Source organism: Hemitrygon akajei, chromosome 22 (genome assembly GCF_048418815.1).
Source record: "Hemitrygon akajei chromosome 22, sHemAka1.3, whole genome shotgun sequence".
NCBI classification, from domain to species: Eukaryota; Metazoa; Chordata; class Chondrichthyes; order Myliobatiformes; family Dasyatidae; genus Hemitrygon; species Hemitrygon akajei.
The window spans coordinates 53,390,630-53,415,503 of NC_133145.1; the positions used below are offsets into that span (position 1 = coordinate 53,390,630).

At 40.5% G+C, this 24,874-nt stretch overlaps 1 protein-coding gene across 1 annotated transcript in view; it reads left to right on the top strand.

Moving 5' to 3' along the window:
- cyth1b (cytohesin 1b) overlaps positions 1 to 24,874 on the top strand; it is a 174,937-nt gene that overhangs the window by 35,843 nt on the left and 114,220 nt on the right. Inside the window, exon 2 of the mRNA XM_073026540.1 lies at positions 14,329 to 14,373. Within this exon, the coding sequence (XP_072882641.1) occupies positions 14,329 to 14,373 (45 nt within the window). The remainder of the gene's footprint in view (positions 1 to 14,328; positions 14,374 to 24,874) is intronic.

Genomic DNA, 24,874 nt, shown 5'->3' on the forward strand with positions numbered 1-24,874 from the left:
GTTCCCCTTAAATTTTTCACCTTAACCCATGACCTCTAGTTGTTGTCTCACCCTTTACTCATTGGAAAATGACTGCTTGGATGTAACCTTATCTATATCCCTCATAATTTTGTATAACTCTATCAAATCTCACCTCAGTCTTCTATGTTCTATGTTTAGAAGGGGTAAGATGAGGGAACACAAACCAATCCTCATAGAGGGATCAGGTGGAGAGAATGAACAATTTCAAGTTCCTGCATGTCAAGATCTCTGAGGATCTAACTTGGTCCCAACATATTGATGCAGCTATAAAGAAGGCAAGATAGTGACTATATTTCATCAGGAGTCTGAGGAGATTTGGTTTCTCACCTGAAACACTCAAACTTTTACAGATGTACCATGGAGAGCATTCTGACTGGCCACATCATCATCTGGTATGGGAGGGGATGGTGCGGTTCCTGCACAGGATCGAAGTAAGCTGCAGAGAGTTTTGAAATTAGTCAGCTTTCGTAGTATCCAAGACATTCTCAAGGGGCCATGCCTCAGAAAAGCAGCTTTAATCATCAAGTACCCCTTCCACTGAGGACATGCTCTCTTCTCATTGTTACAATCAGGGAACAGGTAGAGAAACCTGAAGGCACACACTCAGTGATTCAGGAACAGCCTCTGCCATCCGATTCCTAAATGGACGTTGAACTCATGAACACTACTTCACTACTTTTTTCTAAATTTTTGTTTTCACACTACTTATCTTAATTTAACACATGTATTTTTTATATATATATATATATATATACATACACACATACTGTAATTCCGTTTTTATCTATGTTTAATCATTCCAACTTTTTTCTACATTTGATCATGTATTGTATTATGCAGCTGTCCTGCAGTTGATAAGTTTCACGACATGCAGGTGATATTAAACCTGATTCTGATTCTGAATAAAGTCCTAACCACTTCAGTTTTTCCTTATAACTAACTTCATATTTCCCTTTGATAAATATAACTTTCCTTCTGATGTATAACATGGAAAAAAGCTGTCCCAACACCGACACCTGTGGCACACCACTGGTCACTGGCAGCCAACCAGAAAAGGCCCTCCTTGTTTTGCCAGTCAGACATCTTCCATCCATGCTAGGACCTTTCCTGTAATACCATGGGTTCTTAACTTGTTAAGCAGCTTCGTGCAGCACCTTGTCAAAGGCCTTCTGAAAATCCAAGCAAACAATATCCACGGATTCTCATTTGTCTATCCTGCCTGTTATTTCCTCAAAGTATTCTAGCAGATTTGTATAGTAAGATTTCCCCTTTAGAAAACCATGCTGATTTTATCATGTGCCTCTAAATACACTGAGACCTCTTCCTTAATAATAGTCTCAAACAACTGACAAAGAAATGGTTGTTGACTTCATGAGGGCACAGAGCGACCACTCTCTGCTGAACATCGACGGCTCCTTGGTAGAGATCGTTAAGAGCATCAAATGTCTTGGGGTTCACCTGGCGGAGAATCTCACCTGGTCCCTCAACACCAGCTCCATAGCAAAGAAAGCCCAGCAGCGTCTCTACTTTCTGCGAAGGCTGAGGAAAGTTCATCTCCCAACCCTCATCCTCACCGCATTCTACAGAGGTTGTATTGAGAGCATCCTGAGCAGCTGCATCACTGCCTGGTTCGGAAACTGCACCATCTTGGATTGCAAGACCCTGCAGCGGATAGTGAGGTCAGCTGAGAAGATCATCGAGGCCTCTCTTCCCGCCATTACAGACATTTACACCACACGCTGCATCTGCAAAACACACAGCGTTATGAAGGACCCCACGCACCCCTCATACAAACACTTCTCCCTCCTGCCATCTGGGAAAAGGCACCGAAGCATTCGGGCTCTCACGACCAGACTTTGTAACAGTTTCTTCCCCCAAGCCATCAGACTTCTCAATACCCAGAGTCTGGACTGACACCAACTTACTGCCCTCTACTGTGCCTATTGTCTTGTTTATTATTTATTGTAATGCCTGGACTGTTTTGTGCACTTTATGCAGTCCTGGGTAGGTCTGTAATCTAGTGTAGTTTTTTGTGTTGTTTTACGTAGTTCAGTGTAGTTTTTGTATTGTTTCATGTAGCACCATGGTCCTGAAAAACATTGTCTCGTTTTTACTGTGTACAGTGCCAGCAGTTATGGTTGAAATTACAATAAAAAGTAACTTGAACTTGAACTGAAGTCAGGCCTATAATTTCCTTTCTTCTGCCTGCCTCCCTTCTTAAACAATGGAGTGACATTTACAATTTTCCAGTCCTCAAGAACCATTCCAGAATCTAGTGATACTTGAAATATCATTACTAATACTTCCACAATCTCTTCAGCTACCTCTTTCAGAATCCTGGTGTGTAGTCCATCTGGTTCAGCTGACTTATCTGCCTTCAGACTTTTCAGATCTCAAAGCGCCTTCTCCTTAGTAATAGCAACATCACTCACTTCTGCTTCCTGACACTTCCACATTTCTGGTATTCTGTTAGTGTCTTTCACAGTGAAGACTGTTGCAAAACACTTACAGTGCCTACCTGTCTGTCCTTTCAACACGTGCTACAACATCATACCTGCCAATTGTGCTACAAGATTATCTACCTTATTCTGTCTACTGCTTGCATTCATATATAACATCTTCAGTAGTCATCACCCTTTTTGATTTTAGATAGATAGATAGATAGATAGATACTTTATTCATCCCCATGGGGAAATTCAACTTTTTTCCAATGTCCCATACACTTGTTGTAGCAAAACTAATTACATACAATACTTAACTCAGTAAAAAAAAAAATATGATATGCATCTAAATCACTATCTCAAAAAGCATTAATAATAGCTTTTAAAAAGTTCTTAAGTCCTGGCGGTAGAATTGTAAAGCCTAATGGCATTGGGGAGTATTGACCTCTTCATCCTGTCTGAGGAGCATTGCATCAATAGTAACCTGTTGCTGAAACTGCTTCTCTGTCTCTGGATGGTGCTATGTAGAGGATGTTCAGAGTTATCCATAATTGACCGTAGCCTACTCAGCGCCCTTCGCTCAGCTACCGATGTTAAACCCTCCAGTACTTTGCCCACGACAGAGCCCGCCTTCCTTACCAGCTTATTAAGACGTGAGGCGTCCCTCTTCTTAATGCTTCCTCCCCAACACGCCACCACAAAGAAGAGGGCGCTCTCCACAACTGACCTATAGAACATCTTCAGCATCTCACTACAGACATTGAATGACGCCAACCTTCTAAAGAAGTACAGTCGACTCTGTGCCTTCCTGCACAAGGCATCTGTGTTGGCAGTCCAGTCTAGCTTCTCATCTAACTGTACTCCCAGATACTTGTAGGTCTTAACCTGCTCCACACATTCTCCATTAATGATCACTGGCTCCATATGAGGCCTAGATCTCCTAAAGTCCACCACCATCTCCTTGGTCTTGGTGATATTGAGACGCAGGTAGTTTGAGTTGCACCATATCACAAAGTCCTGTATCAGTTTCCTATACTCCTCCTCCTGTCCATTCCTGACACACCCCACTATAGCCGTGTCATCAGCGAACTTCTGCACATGGCAGGACTCCGAGTTATATTGGAAGTCTGATGTGTACAGGGTGAACAGGACCGGAGAGAGTACGGTTCCCTGCGGCGCCCCTGTGCTGCTGACCACCGTGTCAGACCTACAGTCTCCCAACCGCACATACTGAGGTCTATCTGTCAAGTAGTCCACTATCCAATCCACCATGTGAGAGTCTACTCCCATCTCCGTTAGTTTGTGCCTTAAGATCTTGGGCTGGATGGTGTTAAAGGCACTAGAGAAGTCAAGGAATGTAATCCTCACAGCACAACTGACCCCCTCTAGGTGAGAGAGTGATTTGTGCAGCAAATACGTGATAGCATCCTCCACTCCCACCTTCTCCTTATACGCAAACTGAAGAGGATCCTGGGCGTGCCTGGTTTGTGGCCTCAGATTCTGTATTATCAGCCGTATCTGTATTATTTGCCCCTCCGTTATACTTTAACTCAACCCACTGATTGCCATGCTGCCCTATCATCTGCCTGTCCTTCCTCACGTCCACTACACACTGCATCTAGTTGTATAGCAACTGCCCCATCCTCAGCTCCATCACTCTGGTTTTCATCCTGCTGCCAAATTAGTTTAAACCCTCCCCAACAGCTGTATCACTCAACAGCTGAATACCTACACTCGGTCCGCCAGAAAAAGCAGGATCTCCCAGTGGCCACACATTTTAATTTCACGTCCCATTCCCATTCTGATATGTCTATCCATGGCCTCCTCTATTGTCAAAATGAATCCAAACTCAGGTTGGAGGAACAACACCTTATATACCGGCTGGGTAGCCTCCAACCTGATGGCATGAACATTGACTTCTCTAACTTTCGTTACCTTCCGTTAATGCCCCTCCTCCCCTTCTTACCCCATCCCTGACATATTTAGTTGCCTGTTCTCCATCTCCCTCTGGTGCTCCCCCCTCCTCCTTTCTTTCTCCTGAGGCCTCCCGTCCCATGATCCTTTCCGTTCTCCAGCTCTGTATCACTTTCGCCAATCACCTTTCCAGCTCTTAGCTTCATCCCACCCCCTCCGGTCTTCTCCGATCATTTCGCATTTCCCTCTCCCCCTACTACTATCAAAACTCTTACTATCTTTCCTTTCGGTTAGTCCTGACGAAGGGACTCGGCCCGAAACGTCGACAGTGCTTCTCCCTATAGATGCTGCCTAGTCTGCTGTGTTCTACCAGCATTTTGTGTGTGTTGTTGTTTGAATTTCCAGCATCTGCAGATTTCCTCATGTTTGAGCTGTATCACTCATCTGTTTTACTGTATGTTACAGTGTACTTGTGTGAGAGATATATATATATCTTTACAATTGTCTGAATTAAATTCCACCCACCATTTCCCTTGGCCACTTCCCCACATGATCTGAATCCTGTTATAAACTTAGCTTCCAATTTTGTTGTTTTCAACAGACTTATTAATCGTGCCTCCTACCTTCTCTGCCAAATCATGATGAACATGGCTAATGAAGATAGAAATATCTCTGCCAAGGCCAATTTATACTTCATATGTTGCTGTCATTTTCCAATTTATAAGACACCTCATTGTGCCAAGGTTTGGTGTAATAACTGGTTGAACAGTTCACTGGACAGTAGGTGGCAGATTAACATGCAAGTTGGGATATTCATATTGGGAACCAAATATTTTCTGGGTTTTTTTTGCATGAGTGTGCTGCAAAGTGTAGGTGTTCTTTAATCATTTTCTAGTGTAATTCCTTAATTTAATCCTCATGTTTTACAAGCTAATAATTCATGTAGTACAGTAATTAAAACTGGTATGTAATTTGTGTAGAATTTGATTGTATATTGAAAGCATTTGCATGCTGAATATTACCAGCAGACAAGAAGTATTGAATGCTATTGTGTATTTTGGCCTAATAAAAATCTAATTAATGGTGATTCAAGAAGATTTTTGAAGATTTGTTTTCCTCCAACCTTGGAAAATATTAATTTTTGGTAAGACCTAGTTGTTCGGATAGATCTTCAGATAGACCTAGTTGTTTGGAATCCAGTTTCAAGACCAGTGCTTCAAATGAAAATCTATAATGTTTTAGTTGTAATTGCAAGCTGTCAGGATGGGAGTGCAGAATTTCAGAAAGCATCTTACAACTTTGAAATCATTTTATATTCTCTCTCATTGCCTGAGTCAAAGGAAAGGATCTTAATTTTGTCCCTGGATTTTGCTTCTGATCTGGTGTAGTGGTGAGGGTGTGCTGGATTGTTGAGAAGACAACATAGAACTAAAATACCAATTATATCATTGCGCTGAACATCTATGCTCTGTCCGCCAGAGAAAGCAGGATGTCCCAATGGCCACACATTTTAATTCCACGTCCCATTCCCATTCTGATATGTCTATCCATGGGCTCCTCTACTGTCAAGAGGAAACCACACTCGGGTTGGTGGAACAATACCTTATATTCTGTCTAAGTAGCCTCCAACCTGATGGCATGAACATTGATTTCTCTAACTTCTGTTAATGCCCCCCTCCCCTTCTTACCCCATTCCTTATTTATTTATTTATTTATTTTTTCTTTCTCTTTTCTCTCTTTGTCCCTCTCACAATAACTCCTTGCCTGTTCTCCATCTTCCTCTGGTGCTCCCCTCCCTCTTTCTTTCTCATCCCATGATCCTCTCCCTCTCCAGCTGTGTATCCCTTTTGCCAGTCACCTTTCCAGCTCTTAGCTACATCCCTCCCCCTCCTGTCTTCTATCATTTTGGAACTCCCCCTCCCCCTTCCACTTTAAAATCTCTTACAATCTCTTCTTTCAGTTAGTCCTGACGAAGGGTCTTGGCCTGAAATGTCGACTGTACTTCTTCTTGTAGATGCTGCCTGGCCTGCTGTGTTCCACCAGCATTTTGTGTGTGTTGCACCAATTATACTCAGTATTCTCTTTATTAAGTGTACACCTGTACACCATATTATTGCAAATATCTAATCAGCCAATCACAAGTCAGCTACTCAATACAAAAATACATGCAGACATCATCAAGAGTTTCACTTGTTAAGACCAAACACCAGAATGGGGAAGAAATATGATCTAAGTGACTTTGACCATAGAATGGTTGTTGAAGCCAGGCGGGGTAGCTTGAGTATCTCAGAAACTGCTACTCTCCTGGGATTTTCATGCACAAGTCTGTGGAATTTACAGAGAATGGTGCGATAAAAGAAAAAAAACATCCAGTGAGCTGCAGTTCTGTTGTCAAAAGCTCTTTATTAATGAGAGGTCAGAAGTGAATGGCCATACTGGTTCAAACTGACAGGAAGGTGATATTAATGCAAGTAACTACTCGTTACAACAGTGGTATGCAGAAGAGCATCTCTGACAGCACAATGTCAAACCGTGAAATGGATGGGCAATGACAGCAGAAGTCCACTTCGTTAGGAACAGGAGGTACCCAATAAAGTGGCCAGTGAGTGCATACCCAAATTAATGTTGATAATGCTATGAAAAGGTGAAGAAAAGCAGAAGTGGTTCTATTATCACAACCAATAGCACCAAGATTGGAGTTGATTTATTCATGGTATTGTTTTATAATTGTCACATATACCAAGAAACAGTGAAAAGCTAGCCTTGCATACTGTTCATGCAGATCAATTCATTACACAGTGTATTGAACTAGAATAAGGTAAAACAATAATAATGCAATATTAAGTGTAAAAGCTACCCAAAGATTGCAGTGCAAGATCACAATGATGTAGATTGTGAGTCCATCTATCGTACAAGGTCTGTTCAAGAGCCTGATAACTTTGGATTAGAAGCTGTCATTGAACCTGGTACTTTCACATTTTTGTATCTTCTGTCTGACGGGGAGAGCGGAAAAGAGGGAATGTCCAGGGTGGGTAGGGTCTTTCATCATGATGACTGTTTTACTGAGGCAGCAAGTAGAGACCAAGTCCACGGAGGGGAGACTGATCCTGTGACGTGCAGAGCTGCACCCACAGCTCTCTGCAGCTTCATGTGGTTGCGTGCAAAGCAGTTGCCACACCAAGATATTATGGATTCATATTGTCACGTGTACTGAGAGACAGAGCAAAGCTTGTCTTGTACATTCTTCATACAAATCAAACTATTACACAGTACATTAAGTTAGAGCAAGTTAAAACAATAAGAAAATGCAGAATAAAGTGTAACAGCTACAGAGAATGTGCAATGTAGGTAAACAGTAATGTGCAAGATCATTGTCTGATCATCCTTGAAAGTTTCTGTGAACAAAGTGGCTGTTTCATTTATCACCAAATGACAGTCACTGTATTTCTAAACCATGCCAGAGGAGTTTGAAAAGCCTTTTCATAAAATTGCAAATGGTCATTCTGAAATGAATCAGCATTACCATTTATTGAAACTGCAAATTTATTTCTGAAAATTGTACCACAGTAGGAATTTTATGTAAAATTGTGCTTCACAACATTGAGCTTTCGATACTGTTAGGGTGCATCCAGAAATCACAAAGTTTGTAAAGGCTCAGCTTTCTCAGCATTTGGATTTGAAAACATTGTCACTTTTGTTGGAGTGGGACCAGTGCTAAATTATTCCTTGCCTATTACACAAAGCCATTTACCTGAATTCCACATTGGGTCTTTGGGACTACTGTAGAAGAGGCAATCTGGAGTGCTATAATGAGCTATAAAAAGGACATTTCTTGCTGTTTGTTATTAGCATTGGTTTCCCTGTGGAAAAAGCGTTCCTAGCAGAATCTTCTCTAAAAATACAAATGGTCCTTGCATTCAGGCAGTGATATGATCCCTTGAGATCATCAGCAAATGACTGCAATGTCTTCCTCTGTGTACTCCAATTTCCTCCCACATTCCAAAGATGTATGGTTTAGGGTTAATGAGTTGTGGGCAAGCGAAGTCAGTGCCAGATACGTGCAACATTTGAGACTGCTCAGTATAATCCTTGCTGATTTGATTTAGCAAAAAAAAAGCATGTTGTGATGTACATTTGATAAATAAAGCTAAACTGATCGTTATAAAAAAAATACACAAGCTTGAAAGGATAGCTACAAAATCACTTCAAAAGCTTAAAGATCCTACTAAAAATTTGATTGGGTGAAAGGGTAGCCCATTAGGTATTGACCACTGAATGGAGAGCCACACAATAATCTTCCTTTTGCTTCAGCCTTGAGCCATTGTTTCACAAAATTCCGGTTCTAATAAACTACACTGGGTGGATAGGTCTCTATCAGCTTTGCACAACTGGACACTACAATGTTTCCTCATTCTCCTTTACAAAACTGCTCAAGCTATGTCAGATTGCATGGGATCACGAGTGAACAGTCCGTTTCGAGTCCAGCCGCAAATTCTCAATTGGATTGAGGTCTGGATTCTGACGTAGTCACTCCAGGACATTAACTTTGTTGTTTTTAAGCCAATCTTGTGTAGCTTTGGCTTTATGCTTGGGCTTATTGTCTTGCTGGAAAACAAATCTTCTTCCAAGTCTCAGTCCTCTTGCTGACTCTTGCAGGTTTTCCTCCAGGATTTCCCTGTATTTTGCTGCATTCATTTTGCCCTCTACCTTCACAAACCTTCCAGAGCCTGCTGCAGGGGAGCATCCCCACAACATGATGTAACCACCACCATGCTTCATGGTAGGGATGGTGTGTTTTTGATGATGTGCAATGTTTGACTTACACTAAACATTTGGTTTTGATGTGATGGCTAAAAAGCTCAATTTTGGTTTCAACAAACCATAGAACCTCCTTCCAGCTGACTTCAGAGTCTCTCACATGCCTTCCGGCAAACTCTAGCCAAGATTTTATGTGAATTTCTTTCAGTAGTGGTTTTTTCTTTGCTACTGTCCCATAAAACTATGAGTGGTGAAGTACCTGGGTAACAGTTGTTGTATGTGCAGTCTCTCCCATCTCAGCCACTGAAGCTTGCAACTCTTCCAGAGTTGTGATAGGTCTCTGGGTGACCTCCTTCACTAGTCCCCTTCTTGCACGATCACTCAGTATTTGAGGATGGCCTGCACTAAGCAGATTCACAGCTGTGGCATATTCTTTCCATTTCTTGATGATTGCCTTAAATATTCTCCAAGGGATATTCAGTAACTTGGAAATTTACTCGTTTCCATCTCCTGACTTGTGTTTTTCAATAACCTTTTGCCCGGATACTGCCTCACCAGCAGTTGGACCTTCCAGGTACAGGTGTATTTTTACTGCAATCATTTGAAACACCTTGACTGTACACACGTGATCTTCATTTAACTAATTATCTGACTTCCAAGTCCAATTGGCTGCACCAGTGATGATTTGGTGTGTCATATTAAAGGAGGTGAATACATACGCAATCAATTAATTAATTAATTCACTTTGACATGAAAGAGTCTTTTACTGTTGATCAGTGTCAAAAAAATCAAATTAAATCCACTTTGATTCAATGTTGTAAAACAATAGAACATGAAAACTTCCAAGGTAGTGAATATTTTTTACAGGCACTGTACATGCTAGATGCAGTTCACAGCAGCCAGTTAACCTACTGAGTGTACTTTGGGATGTGGGAGGAAGCTGGTGCACCCAGTGGAAACCCACATCAGCAGGGGTCAGGATCAAACCTGGATTGCTGGAGCTGTGAAGCAGCAAGTCTACTAGCTATGCCATCTGAATTTTAAATCGGGATTATTCCGTGCGTAATTTAAAGATGATTTCTTGCCTATCCCTTCACTGAATTTTTCATACCAGTTTGAACATGTGTCCCCAGCCTTCATATTATCTGCTAATGGGAGCAGCTTCTCTATTTACCGACCTCTATTCTGGTAAAATGGTGGTGCAGTGATTTCTGTGTGACCAACCAAAGGTATTATTGTCTTTTTTTAATGTATTTTTTTACAACTGAAAGACCCTGCTGGACATTAAGAACTTAAAGTACTGCAGGCCTAGCCTATCAGTGGAGTTGCTCATTGGCAGAGAAACTGAAGGAGCTGGACTTGATGCGGACTGTGATGCTGCTTGTGAACAGAGAGGCGTTGGTGCACGAAGGGAGGTGTGTAGTCTAACAGCAAGTGATCATGATAGTTGCTTTTCTTGTGATTGCAAGACCCTGTTGGAGATTAAAGCTCTGGAATACTGCAAGTCCAGTTCATTGGTCTTTTGGCTAATGTCAGGGGTGGACGGCGGGGGAGCTGTGTGGCCTCAGTTGCCGCAAGGACTAGGCCTCGAGCCATGGTGTTGCCTGTTTGCCATTGTCCAGGGAGAGGCTTTGGAGTTGGCAGCAGGAGTGCCGGAGGCAGTGTGGCGTGGCATCTGTGCTGGAGTCGGTACTGCTCTCCCCCCAGTGTTCACTCAGCAAAAGACAAGCCGTAGTATGCTTGACTGGAGACTGCTGCAACATTCATGGACTCAGGGACTTGAACTATATTTTTAGTGTGCGACTATATTATTGCTTTGTTACTCGTGCCTTGTGCATGACTGTTGGTACTGTGTTTTGCACCTTGGCTCCAGAGTAACGCTGTTTCATTTGGCTGTCTTCGTGGGTACTTTTGTATGGTTGAATGACAAATCAACAAACTTGAATTTAAATCCAATTTCTGAATAATGAGATAGTGGATTCTCAAGCCTTACTGTAAATAGGTTGGATTTGGTCATTGAATACCATTCCCTAAACGCTTGCTTAATATTCAGGTTTCTGGGAAAGGAAAGGGAGGACAGTAATGGAAAGATGTGAATGATGGAAGGTAGTAATGTAGAACGATCAAGCTTTTTCTTATATACTGATCGTGTGTCTGTACCCTGGAAATTTCTTAGCTTAAAAATACATTGAAATAAAATATAGTTATGGGTTTTTGCAAATCTTATAAACCAGTTGGTCTTTGGGGAAATTATGATTCCATGTAAACTAGAGGAAACCTGCGGACCTACAAGAGACTGCAACAATCTAGAGTTGCTCGAGAAAGCCTGTTTCCAATACTAAACTTATCATCACTGATGCCACAGACATGAGTCCATCTTGATTCACTTGGTAGAAACTTTGAAATTTGAACATAATATGAATTCTGACGTTGCTCAGTCCTGAGTAAATATTTTCAGTGAAGCCCCCTTCTATATATCTGCCATCTTAGGTATGGTACAGTCTTTGAAGAAGAATCTCTCTGCAGCAATTAGAGTATAGAAGAACATGGAACATACAACAGAGGAACAGGCCCTTCGGCCCACAGTGTTGTGCTGAACCAATTAAATAAGTGATCAAATAGTGGACTAAACTAATGCCTACATAATGCTCATATCCTTCCATTTCCCTAACATTCAAGTACCTACCTAAACATCTCTTAAAATCCCTAATGTATCTACCTCTGCCACCACACCTGGCAGTTCATTCCAGGAACCCACCATTCTCTATGTTTAAAAAGTTGTTTTTTGATTTTACCCTCTCTCCCTTAAATGCCTGCTCTCTGGTATTAGAATTATCCCTTAACTAATAATAGTCACAAGCACTCCATGTGGTCACTTATCTCTCCTACGCCTCCAGTATCTATACGCAAATCGAATGTGGTGTTTCAAGCATTATAGTGAAATACGGTTTTAAACAATAATCAAAATTTAAAATGAGTGCTCTTACTGGAAATCTGAAATTAAAGATGCGCAGGAAATATTGAGCAGGTCAAGCAGCAGCGTTGGAGAGAGGAGTTGAACCATCTTAGTTCAATAATATTTTATCAGAAGGGTATGAAAACGTGATGGAAGTTCATCAGCTTGAAGCATTAACTCTGTTTTCTTCTTTGGTACTGTATGGCTCTCTGGGTATTTCCAGCATTTTCAGTTTATATTACAGTTCAGATTAATCAGTTCGGCATGTCCTCAGGATGTGCAAAATGGAACAGAAATCATTCTTGAAGTGAAGTAGAAAAGTGCCCTGAAGAACAGTTTCAGCCCGAAACTTTGACTTCATTTCCATGTTGCTGCCTGACCTGCTGAGTTCCTCCAGCATTGTGTTTTGTAATAGAAGTCATTGTTTATTCTTTTATCATTTCTACTAATAATAGTAAGGTCTCTATTTAATATGCTCTTTGGCCTCGAAATACTTTGTATATTGTGAAAATTGAAAACAAAAGAAGGAAATTCTCATGCTCTGTAAATGATTATTTTCTAAATATTATGTCATAATTTTAGATCTATTAGAAATGATTATTCTCACAATATGTTGTTCTGTTGTCATAAAATGTAGGTTGCTGAAGTACTACCTTCGGTTTATATCAGTAATCCTATAGCTAGGTACTACAATTATAAAGGTAGCAGTCTGTTATCATGGACAAGGGTACAGTTTAATCTGATGATGGAACCACAGGTAGGCAGTCTAGTATAGGAGCGTGTATTCATTATAAGACTGAAGAATATATTATGCATAATATGTGCATGGCTGCATTGAGGTTTGGAAATGAGGTTGAAGAATCTTGCTTGATTTGCAGAGGCTCAGGGAGTCTGTGAGTTAGATCAATAAAGGGTTGATCATTATATGGGTTGGAAGAGGAAATAGCTAAAACAACACAGTAGATTGAGGTGGAGAGGCTGTCGAAAGCGATGGAGCTGCTGAGCACCACTGAGATGAAAGTATGGATATAGATCTCAACAGTGGAGAAGGAGGAGAGGTGCAAGTAATAATGTACAGAGATTAAATAAATCAATCTGGAATAGAGCGGAAGATGCAGCCCTGGGGGTCAAAGAGAACCTGGACAAGTACACACCAAATGTATCCATTTTGTTTTCTAAAGCAAACCAATGTTTCAGAAGAGTAGGCAATGTCATTGAACAGAAAAGCCTACAAAAAGTAGTAGAGATGGCCCAGTCTGTCCCAGGTAAAGTCCTCCCCACCATTTAGCACATGTACACAGAACATTGTTGCAGGAAAGCAGCATCGATTATCAGGGACCCCACCACCCAGGTCATGCTCCCTTGTCACTGCTGTCATCAAGAAGAAGGTACAGAGCTTCAGGTTCAAGAACAGTTGTTACCCCTCAACCATCATGCTCTTGAATCAGAGGGAATAACTTGTCCCATCACTGAACTGTTCCGCCACTTTCTCAAGGACTGATCATCTTGTGCTCTTGATATTTAATGCTTATTTATTTGTTTGTTTATTTACTTTTTGCATAGATTGTTATCTCTTGCACATTGCTTGGTTTTGCCATCCTGTTGGGTGCGGTCTTTCGTTGAATCTATTATGGTTCTTAGTTTTACTGAGTATGCCGTCAAGAAAACAATTCTCAGGGTTGTATGTGGTGACATGTATGTACCTTGATAATAAACCTATTTTGCCCTTTGATTTTGAGCCTTGAGCTTCATTTAAACGCAGATAACCTCAAATATATCAGTGACATGCTACAATTGGGATTTGCTGATGCTTGTATCTGTTGCCAAGCCTATTATTTTTGGAACAGCTCTGAAGTTGTCTTTGTGCAAACACATGTGCAGGCCTGAAAATGCCAAAGTCACTGAGTCATTTATTACTTCGACAGACAGGAAGGGCGCCAGCTCAGCTGCATAATCAGGGTGTGCCTGTCTCAAGGGTAGTTGCTGCAAATGAAGCTCAGCACCTCCTTATACAGTGACAGAGCAGGCAGCCAATTGGTGTTCTGTGGCTGTTGCACAGTCAATTGTTAAATTACACAAAGTGTAGTGATTGGCTTATGAGTACTAGGTACCGATAAGCCCCGCCTGCTTTTCAGCAACTTGAGCTGTGTTAAGAATTCTTGGATCTCTGCTCAGCAGTTTAAGTTTCAGCTTCAACTGTTTCATTGAAATAGTTTTTATTTTGTTATTTTGATCTAGAACGGGTGCCGGGAACAATGGTTCTCAACGCTGAAGGTGGTGTTGGTAAGTTTGAATATCTGACAGGAAATCCATTTCCTTTCAACAGTGTAATCTGTTTATTCTCTGCCAGTATAGGTACGAGTTTATAATCATGAAGGAAGCAAAGAAGCATTGAGTGTTTGTAAAGTTAACTTATAATTTATTACTAAATTTCTGAATATACTTTACAAACATTTTTAATAATGGAGTATATGTCCTGTGACGCTTTTCATGTTACCTCGTTCTAAACTGAAAATGAACATGATTGTAACTTTTTTTTTGTGCTAGCTATATTAATTGACCTGCAGATGGTGTTATACCAGACTTTACTGAACAATGCTGGATAATTCGGAAGTAGCTGTTCAAGCATTTACGTATAAAGTAATGACTTTGGAGCTAAATTGCCGTCTTAACTAGAATACATTTTGTCAACATAATTGGCAGCATCAGATGATATGATTTTTCCTTGATGAAACTAAATGACAAATCATTATTGATCTGTGAAGTGTCTTTGTGGCTGTAGAACAGGGGTTTCCAACCTTTTTCATGCTGTGGACCAATACTTTTAAGAAAGGGTCTGTGATAGAATGTTTATTGCTCCATCCACTCCATAATGTACTGGTTAGGCACAGGAGTACATTCAGCCAGTGACTCATTCCACCGAGATGTAACACTGAGCGTCATAGAAAGTCATTCCTACCTGTGGCCATCAAACTTTACAACTCCTCCCTTGGAGTGCAGACACCCTGAGCCAATAGGCTGGTCCTGGACTTATTTCCGCTTGGCATGATTAACTTATTAATTAATTATTTATGGTTTTATATTGCTATATTTCTTCACTATTCTTGGTTGGTGCGGCTGTAACGAAACCCAATTTCCCTCGTGATCAATAAAGTATGTCTGTCTGTCGGTCTGTTGCTCCAAAGTATTGAAAATATACTTTTATAACCTATTTCACTTCTTGCATAACCTCCATGGAACATTCTGCTTCTTCTTTTCTTAAGCCCTTCACCCCTACTGACAGCAGCTCACCTGTGTCACCTATCCTGGGCCAGTCTTTCAAATTGTCCCCAGGTGTAGTGTATCCCTCCTCTCCCCAAGACAAGGATCTTTGAGCTTCTGTTACGTTTCTGTAGCACTCGGTTTTTCCCAGAGTGGGGTTGTTTGTCCCAGGCCCAATCCTCCTTCTTTTGCAGCTGGGCTTGGGACAATTCATGACGAAGTTGAGGAGCCTTGCAGCCAGTAACAGTTCTTAAACCCTATTGCAATGCAAGCAGCTTTGTAGCTGGCTTCTTTATAGCCAGCTTCTGCAAGTTGTAGTGTCAGAATGGTCACAATTTTGTTTTGATGATGTTGATTGAAGGACCAATACTGAACAAGACACTAGCGAGTACTCACCTGGTATGGATTAATGTCTCATCCAAAAATTTACTAATCAGATTGAGTCATTGCTAATTTCTAATTCTGAAATTTAAGCAAATTAATGAAAATAAATAGATTCAATATGAACTATAAATGTTCGCATTTTATTAGTGAGTTCTTCACTGAACTAATGATTTTATTTCTGGTTCAGCATGCTGCTTTAAATCCGACATGGTTGTTTAGAAACATAAAATGATGGCTTACACTGCAGTGACTCCAGCAGAGAAAAATTCTCCTCTTCAAAATTCACTCCTTGTGTGTAATCTCAATATACACAAGTTATCAGAAAATGGAAGTGGGAAGCCATATAAGGTTTAACAGTTTGCAATGATCTTTCTCAAGTTAGAGAATGCAGTTTTGTTCTTCAAGTCATAATATATGGATTTTTTTAAAAACTCTCGAATCAAAAGTGCACAAACTCTTTGTTTAAATTATATAGAATAGTGGGAACAAATTGCAGCAATGCCTCACATTATAGGGAATTAACTTTCTGCTTAAGGATAGCCTAATCAATTCCTGTTTAAAATTATCTTAATATATTATGTAAATGTTGAATCTTACTGCTAAAAATGGTACATCTTATCATTATGTTGGGGTCAGGTAGAGTGGGCGAAAGTGTTTGCACACCGTTTTAAAAACAAGTAAAATAGGTTAGCTTAATTAGAATTGTGTTATGTGCTGCCATCTAAGTTTAAACTCCAGCATAATTTCAATCAAGTCAATACTTTTTTTCAAAAATTATTACCGTTGTCTTCCATAGTTGTAGGAGACACAACCCCTTAATTTAATTTGAAGGACATTTGAGTGCTGTGCATTCTTTATTTCTTTGCTTCAGTATTAGTTCTTTGCTTCATCATTGTGCACTCTCAGATGCCTGCCCTTTGGCCACAGCTTCAATTACTTGGAATAAAGAGTTGACATTTCAGACAGAGACCCTTCATCAGGACTGCGAAAAAAAGGAGGAAGAAGGTGGGGGGAGGGGAAGGAGTCCAAACTAGAAGGTAATGGGTGAAGCCATACCAAGGGTAAGGTGTGTGGAGTGGGGGGGGGGGGGGAGGTAGTGGGTGAAGTGAGAAGTTGGGAAGTGCTGGATAGAAAAGGTAAAAGGCTGAAGAAGGGTGGCAGGTAGCATAGTGGTAGCACAACACTTTACAGTACCAGTGATCTGTGTTTAATTCTTGCTGCTGTCTGTAAGGAGTTTGTACGTTCTCCCGATGACTGTATGTTTCCTCTGAATGTTCCAGTTTCCTCCCACAGTATGAAAACGTACTGGTTAGTAGGTTAGTTGGTCATTGTAAATTGTCCTGTGATTAGGCTAGGGTTAAATTGGGGGCTGCTGGGCAGTGCAGCTTGGAGGGCTGGGAGGGCATACTCCGCACTGTATCTCAATAAATAAATACGTAGATAAAAGGAGGAATCTGATAGGAGAGGAGAGTGAACCATGGCAAAAAGGGAAGGAGGAGGGACACCAGAGAGAGGTGATAGGTATGCAAGGAGAAGAGAGAAGGTGCACCTTCTTATTCTGGCTTCTTCCCCCTTTTCAGTCCTGATGAAGGGTCTTGGCCTGAAATGTTGTCTTGTTATTCCTTTCCACAGATGCTACCTGATCTGCTGAGTCCAGCATTTTGTGTGTGTTACTCTAGGTTTCCAGCATCAGCAGAATCCTTTGTGTTCAGTCACTGGGTGTGCTTTCCCAGCCTCTCATACTTTGCCCTGCTCCACAAATCCATTGAACAATTTGTAGATTGGATACCAGTATTTGTTTATGCTATTGGGAGGTGCTTGGAATATTTTTGCCTTGTAAAGGTGCTATATAAATGCATCATGTTGTTTTAGCTCCCAGTAATCACCACTTGTGTAATGATTGTTGCTTTAGTGCAAGGAGAAAGAGTCCCAGTCATACTGCTAAATAAAATTTGCAGATTACAAGCTTAGTGTATTATGGTACATACATTCTTTGAAACTGCATGGAAATGAAAAAGAAATTCAGCCATTTCTACCCCATTTTAAAACTTCTTTGGTCTGTTCTATGATTTTCAAATTGATTCTGATCTTGTGGTCTGAGAAAGTACAAAACTGATTAAATCATTCAGTAGCCGATTTTGAAGTAATGTAATGTCATTGCGCTGTAAGTTATTACAGTCGGTTAGGGATTGAGGGCAGTCAAATATATCTTGTTGAAGCCCACTTAATGGGTTCTGAGAAGTTGTGATTAAATTATCCTTTCGTTTCCTGCCTGCACTAAATTTGGTGCTGGTCTGCTACAGGACTTTAACTTGTATTATTTCAGTTCCAGCCAGTGTATACTCAGATACAGCTGACACAAGACTTTGTAGATGGTATAATCTGGAGCGAAAAAAGAAGCAAACTGCTAGAGGCAGCATCTGTGGATGCCAAGGGATGGTTGACCTTTTGGATTGAGATGCAGGTCGGGACCTAAAACTTCAATCATCCCTTTCCTTGCACAGATACTGCCTAACCCATCTAGGCTTCTAAACCAGTGTGGATAACTTCACTCACCCCCACACTGAACTGATTCCACAACCCATGGACTCTCTTTCAAGGAGTTCTCAGTTTTATCTGTCTATCGCTTTTCTATTTGCAGTTTGTTTGCTTTTGCACATTGGTTTATTCAGTCTTAGTGTGTAGTTTTTCATTGATTCTATGATAATTCAACTGTAAATGCCTGCAAGGAAATGAATCTCTGGGTAGTATATGATGACATATATTCACTCTGATAATAAATTTACTTTGATTTTTGACTTTGACAAGCTCCTCCAGCAATTTTTTTTTGCTCCAACTAATGCCAGTTGACCTGCAGTAGCTGAAATCTTCACATTCGTCTGTAGTGTTGACAATGTTAATGCCTCAGTCTCGACAAGACAAAGGAGATGGTTCTCAACTTCAGGGAACTCTCATCACTCAGACCCCTCTTTACATTGGCAGCACAGCAGTGGAAATTGTTAGTCGTTTCAAACTCCTGGGTGTACACATATTGCAAAACTTCTCATGATACCAAAATACATCCAGCACACTCGGGAAAGTTCACCGAATGCCTCTACTTTCTGAGGAGGTTGAAGAGAGCTGGGTTTTGTACATGTATACTCATTTCCTTCTACATGTGCGCTGTAGAGAGCTTCCTAACATGCTGCATTACTGCATGGTACGGAAATAGCACTGTGGCAGACAGGAAGGCTCTACGTCGGGTAGTCAAAACTTACGATGCATCACTAACTGCTGCCTATCCGCCATCAAGAACATGTGCTGGAAAAGGGCCAGAAACATCATGAAGAATCCCACCCATCCTGCTCATGGACTGTTTGTCACACTCCCTTCAGGGAGGAGGCTGCATAGCATCCACGCTAGGACCACCAGACTCAAAAAGATACTTTCCTCAAGCAGTAAGGCTGATCAACACCTTCACCCACCCCCCACCACAGCTTTATTACTTCCTATCAGAGGCACCTTACCCCCACACCTAGTGTCACTTTATGAATGTACAATCAATCTATTTATACTTATTCTTTTTTATTGTTCTGTTTATCTTATTTTTTTTTGTATTGCATCAGATCTAGAGCAACAATTATGTGTTCTCCTTTACACTTGGGTACAGGAAATGAAACTAAACAATCTTGAATCTTAATATCATATTCATGAAATGCTGAATTCTTTCTTATCACTGTAATTTTATTGTGTTTGAATCACATTTGTAGCTACTTATTTCTTGTAGTCTGGGTGTTCAGATAGTCTGAAATGAAAGCATTCAGATTAGGCAATCAATGGGGCATCTGCCATTTTCTTGACAATATTATGTAGATGATTGTTTTAACATTTGCATTCATACATGAAAGGAATTTGTTGTATTCCCAATAAAAGGGACAGCACTTTTTGGAATGTGGGCCAACTGTGTAGGCCATAAGCAAATTTGTTTTCCTTTTAACCCTAAGACAGAACATTGGTGCTATTAGAATGCAACATTTGATTTATTGTCCTCAGGGATATGGTCAGGAAATCACTGCTGCTTTTTTATCCCTAATGATTGTCCATTGCCAGAGTTGTCAGTACCTTATGTTCCTGATGCAGTCCAGAAACAGTCTGTCAGCTTCAGGTATGAGTTCTGGGACGTTCAGAATGTCAGGTGTAGTGGCCCGAGACTGAAAGTTGCTCAAGCTGTCTGGAGATTCTCAGCAACTCATTGGTATTATTTTTGAGGCCCCAGGCCTGATACCACAGGAGTCATGAGCCGAATTGAATATCTACCTCAATTTCTTCTGTCTCCTTTGGGGAAGTGGGCTGCCTGTCAATGAACAGCTGAGCCCTGGGGCTGGAAACTTCAGTCAGTGCTGCTCACTATGAATTATAAATCAACCTGTTTGCCATTTCAAAGCAAATTAAATCAGAACAGTTCCAGATATCTGTACAAATGATAGTTTAAACTTGAGGTACTCCAGCATTGATTGAACAGCAATGATGTTTTCAGGAAAGAAAATGGAATCAAAATTTCTCCTCTTCAAAACCCAGTCCATATTTTCCACATAAATCACATTGTACACAAGTTAACAGAAAATGGAAGTGGGAAGCCATGTAAAGATTAACAGTTTGCAATGTTCTTTCTGAAATTCAAAAGAGAGGGGTAACTTGTGTTTAAATCATATACGATAGCAGGAACAAATTGCAGTTCTGTCTCACATTATACACTCAGTGGCCACTTTATTATGTACACCTCGTTAATGTAAATATCAAACCAGCCAATCATGCAGCAGCAACTCAGTGCATCAAAGTGTGCGGAGGTTCAGTTGTTCAGACCAAACAGCAGAATGGGAAAGAAATGTGATCTTTGTGCCTTTGACCACGGAATGACTGTTGGTGTCAGACAGGGTGGTTTGAGTATCTCAGAAACTGTTGATCTCCTGGAATGTTCATGCACAACAGTTTACAGACAATGGTGTGAAAAACAAAAATAAATCCAGTGAGCAGCAGTTGTTTGGATGAAAGTGCCTTGTTAATGAGAGAGGTCAGAGATGAATGGCCAGACTGGTTCAGGCTGATAGAAAAGTGACATCAATTCAAATAACCACACATTACAACAGTGGTGTGCAGAAGAATATCTCTGAATGCACAACACATTGAACCTTGAAGTGGATGGGCTACAGCAGTAGAAGATCATGAACATACACTCAGTGGCCACTTTATTAGGTATGGGAGTAAGTGTTAACTTTCTTTTTAATGGTAGAGTAATCAGTTCCTATAATCTATAACTTAGTGAAAATTTTATCATCTACTGCAAAAACATCTTGCCATGTTGAAAATCTTGTGTGTCTCTGATAGCGTAAGATTACATAGATTGTAAGGAAGGAACTCCAGCACTGAGTAACTTGATTTTGCTGCTGTATGTTGCAATAATGTCTGCCACTGTAAGTATAAAATGAACCTTCTTCATTAGACAGACATTAGACAAGTTTGATGAGCCATTGGTGTAGTGACCTGGAAGGTAGTGTGGTGCTTTCTGAATCTGATCGACATTAGCACTACAGTTTGGCAAGGGGTGTTTAGTTAGAAGATGCATAAATCTGCGTCTTTGTTCTTAATATAGTGAATTAGTGAGATATTTTTGTGATCCACCATTAGCTGCTTACTCTGTTATTTAGGCTGGTCCTCAGAAGCTCGTACCCAATACATGTTTTGCAGTATTACAGGGATACTCTTAGAGTGAGTGTGTGAGTGAGTGTGTGAGTGAGTGTGTGTGTGTTATTTTGAAGATTGAATCTGTAAGAGCCAACTCCAAGTTTCATAGTTGCTAGTTAATTGAAGACTGGACATTTCATAATAAGAACAACTAGCATTTAACTGGTATCTTTTAAGATGGTAAAATATCTAGTGATGCTCAACAGGGTAATTAGCAAATAAAATTTGATGCTGAGCCACAGTTAATTAAATTTTGAAGCCGCTGACAAAAGCTTGATCAAAGAAATGATCCGTACAGAGAAGAAAAGTAGGGAATTTTAGGAATACCCGTCAGAACATACAGTGGTAGAAGGAAATTGAAGTTACTTAAGAAGCTGAGGTTTAAGGAAACTAGAGATTTTCACAAAAAAAAACTTGTAGTACCAATAAGTTTTACTCTCACATAGAGTTAAATAACCTAGCTTTAGAAACCTAAAAAATGGGAACAGGACTTTGTCATTTGCTCCTTCAGGCCAACACAATCATGGCTTATCTTCTACCTAAATGACATTGTCTAACGTTGTATCTGCATTTCCTGATTCCCCTAATATCCAGAAGTATATTGATCTCGGATATGATTGAGCCTCCACACCTCAATGGGGCAGAGACCTGGGTTCAACTCTAGTGCTGTCTAGGGGGAGCTTGCACATTTTTATTCTAACTACATAAGTTTCATGGATCCATACAGCAAACAGGCTGTTCAGCCCCACCATACCGTGCAGACCAGTGCGTACCCATTTCGATGAATCTCATCTTCCAGCACTTGACCTGTCGCTTTTTATACCTAAGTGCTTGTCTAAATACTACTTAAGTGCAGTTTAATGGCAACTTACTAAGTGAAATGTTTCCTTTCACAATTGAAAGTAATTAGTTGGCCGCTGTGAGATACCACAATTTGTGTAGGTGAATAATGGAGATTGGGGGGAGTTGATGGAAATGTGGGAAGACTGAAAAGAGATTAGTGTAAGATCAATGTAAATTAGTACTTGCGGTTGGCATGTACTTGATGGGGTTAAAGAACCTGTTATATAATAGCAACACACACAAAATGCTGGAGGAACTAGATGCAGGCCAGGCAGCATCTGTGGAAAAGAATACAGTCGATGTTTCGGCCTGAAATACTTATAAGTCACAAAGGAGCAGCACAATAATGTAGTGGTAAGTGTAACACTGTTACGGCGTTAACTGTAATATCAGGGTTCGATTCCTGCCACTGCCTGAGTTGAGTTTGTATGTTCTCTCTCTGACCGTGTGGGTTTCTTCTGGGTGCTCCAGTTTCTTCCCGTGTTCAAAAGGGTGTGTGGGTTAGGGTTATTGAGTTCTGCTTATGCTATGTTGCCACTGGAAGCATGGTGACACTTGCAGGCTGCCCAGCACAATGCTTGTTGAGGTGATTTGATACAAACGACACATTTCAATGTATGTTTTGATCTACATGTGATAATTAAAGCTTTAATCATATTTGATGGTGGATCATACTGTAAGGCACATAATTTGTGAAGCCAGCTAACTCTGGAGAGGAAGTTGTCTTGGACGTCTTGGCTTTCAAGCTCCTGTATTTTCTTCCTGAAGATAGTGAAGAGGGAATGGCCAGGGTGCCTTAGTGACCAGGGAAAAGAGAATGTAAATTCCTTTTCATGTGGCCATAATTGAGGCCAAGCTCAGAATTTCATTGAGAGATTGTACCACAATGTTTTATCAAGCAGGCTGCTTCACAAAAATTGGCTTTGCCTTTCTGAAAACCCTTTCCAAGTAGATCACTTGTTTCACAAATATATTTGATGCTATTTCAGAATTAAAGAACTAGGTTTTTCTCCTGTCACTTGTTAAATCAACTTTAAAATGAATGACAAAAACATCATATTTTGAAAGGTTTTTTTTTTAAACATATACATTTATTTTTTATTAGCTGAGGAATAACTATAAATCAGTTTCAGGAACTCTGTTTGAACAATCAGAAAACAGTGAACTTTCCTGTGCTACCTACTGGAATTTTGGGGATTGGTGAAGATGCGTGGCTTGTGGACCTTTGGTTTCCTCCTCCTGAAGTCAATGATTACTTCCTTCATCTTGCTTTTATTGAGTAAGAGGTTGTTATTGTGGCACCACTAAGCCAGATTTTTTATCACCTTATATACTGATTCGTCACCACCTTCAATTTGGTCTTTGTCAGTGGTGTCATCAGCAACCTTGAAAATGGCATTGGAACTGTGTAAAGCATGGGCCAAGCACACAGCCTTGTGGTGTATCTGTGCTGATGGAGATGTTGCTAATCTGAACTTGACTGGGTTCTTCAAGAGAGGAAATGAGGATCCAATTGCACAAGGAGGTATTGAGGCCAAGGTCTTGAAACATATTGATTAGTTTTGAGGGAATGATGGTATAAAATGTGGAGATGTAGTCAATAAAAAGCATCCTGATGTATGCATCTTTGCTGTCCAGATTTTCCAGGGTTGAGTGAAGAGCCAATAAGATGGCATCTGCTGTTGACCTGTTGCTAGGCAAATTGGAGTGGATTCAAGTAGCTTCTCAGGCAGGAGTTAATATGCTTCATCACCATTCCAGCATCTGCAGAATCTCTTGTATTTATATCTGAGTAAAACTGTTTGTAGTACTAAATCTCAACTGCAGGATATTGCCAAAATTCCTTGGAGACTTTGTTTTGGTATTTCTGCTAGGAGTGGGGTTTCCAGTATGATCATGCAGCACAAGCCGTTTGACCCACTATGTTCATTATGATCTTTTTTTGCCCGTTGTCAGGGTGATGCAGCATGGGAACTGACCCTTGACCCAACTCGTCCATGAGACCATGATGTCCACCAAGCTGGTCCCATTTTCCTGGTGTCCCTCTGTACCCCTCTTATCCATGTACTTCTCCATGTCCTGTTTCATTGGAAGGAAGGCTAAATCTTAGTCATTTATTGTTTCTTGTTAAGGAATGCACAGACTATTCAGACACTCAACTAATCCGCTTTCCCTCCAGGGCTGATGAAATGAGTCAAAATGTTGAGTGAAATACAGCTGACTTAGCCTTCTATTTCATTCTGAGGTTGTGTGCTATCTTGTGACATCAGATTGCAGACAAGTTTGATCTACTTAAAATTTTTTGTGGAAAACACCTTGCCACTGCAACTGCTGTATGGTTAAAATGTTGACTGCAGTTGCTTTGAATGTGAGATACATAGCAGGAACACATATCTGAGGGTTCAGGAAGTGGCTTTGGATTCTGAGTGTTAGTTTTATTCACACAGAAACAAAATGTGCAGTAATACTAAGATTTGGGTTACACAGGTTAGTATTAAAGCCTAACTACCGAAAGCATCCGTTTGGTTCATCTACATAATAACTACATAAATATTTCACTTCTGAAGGATTTACT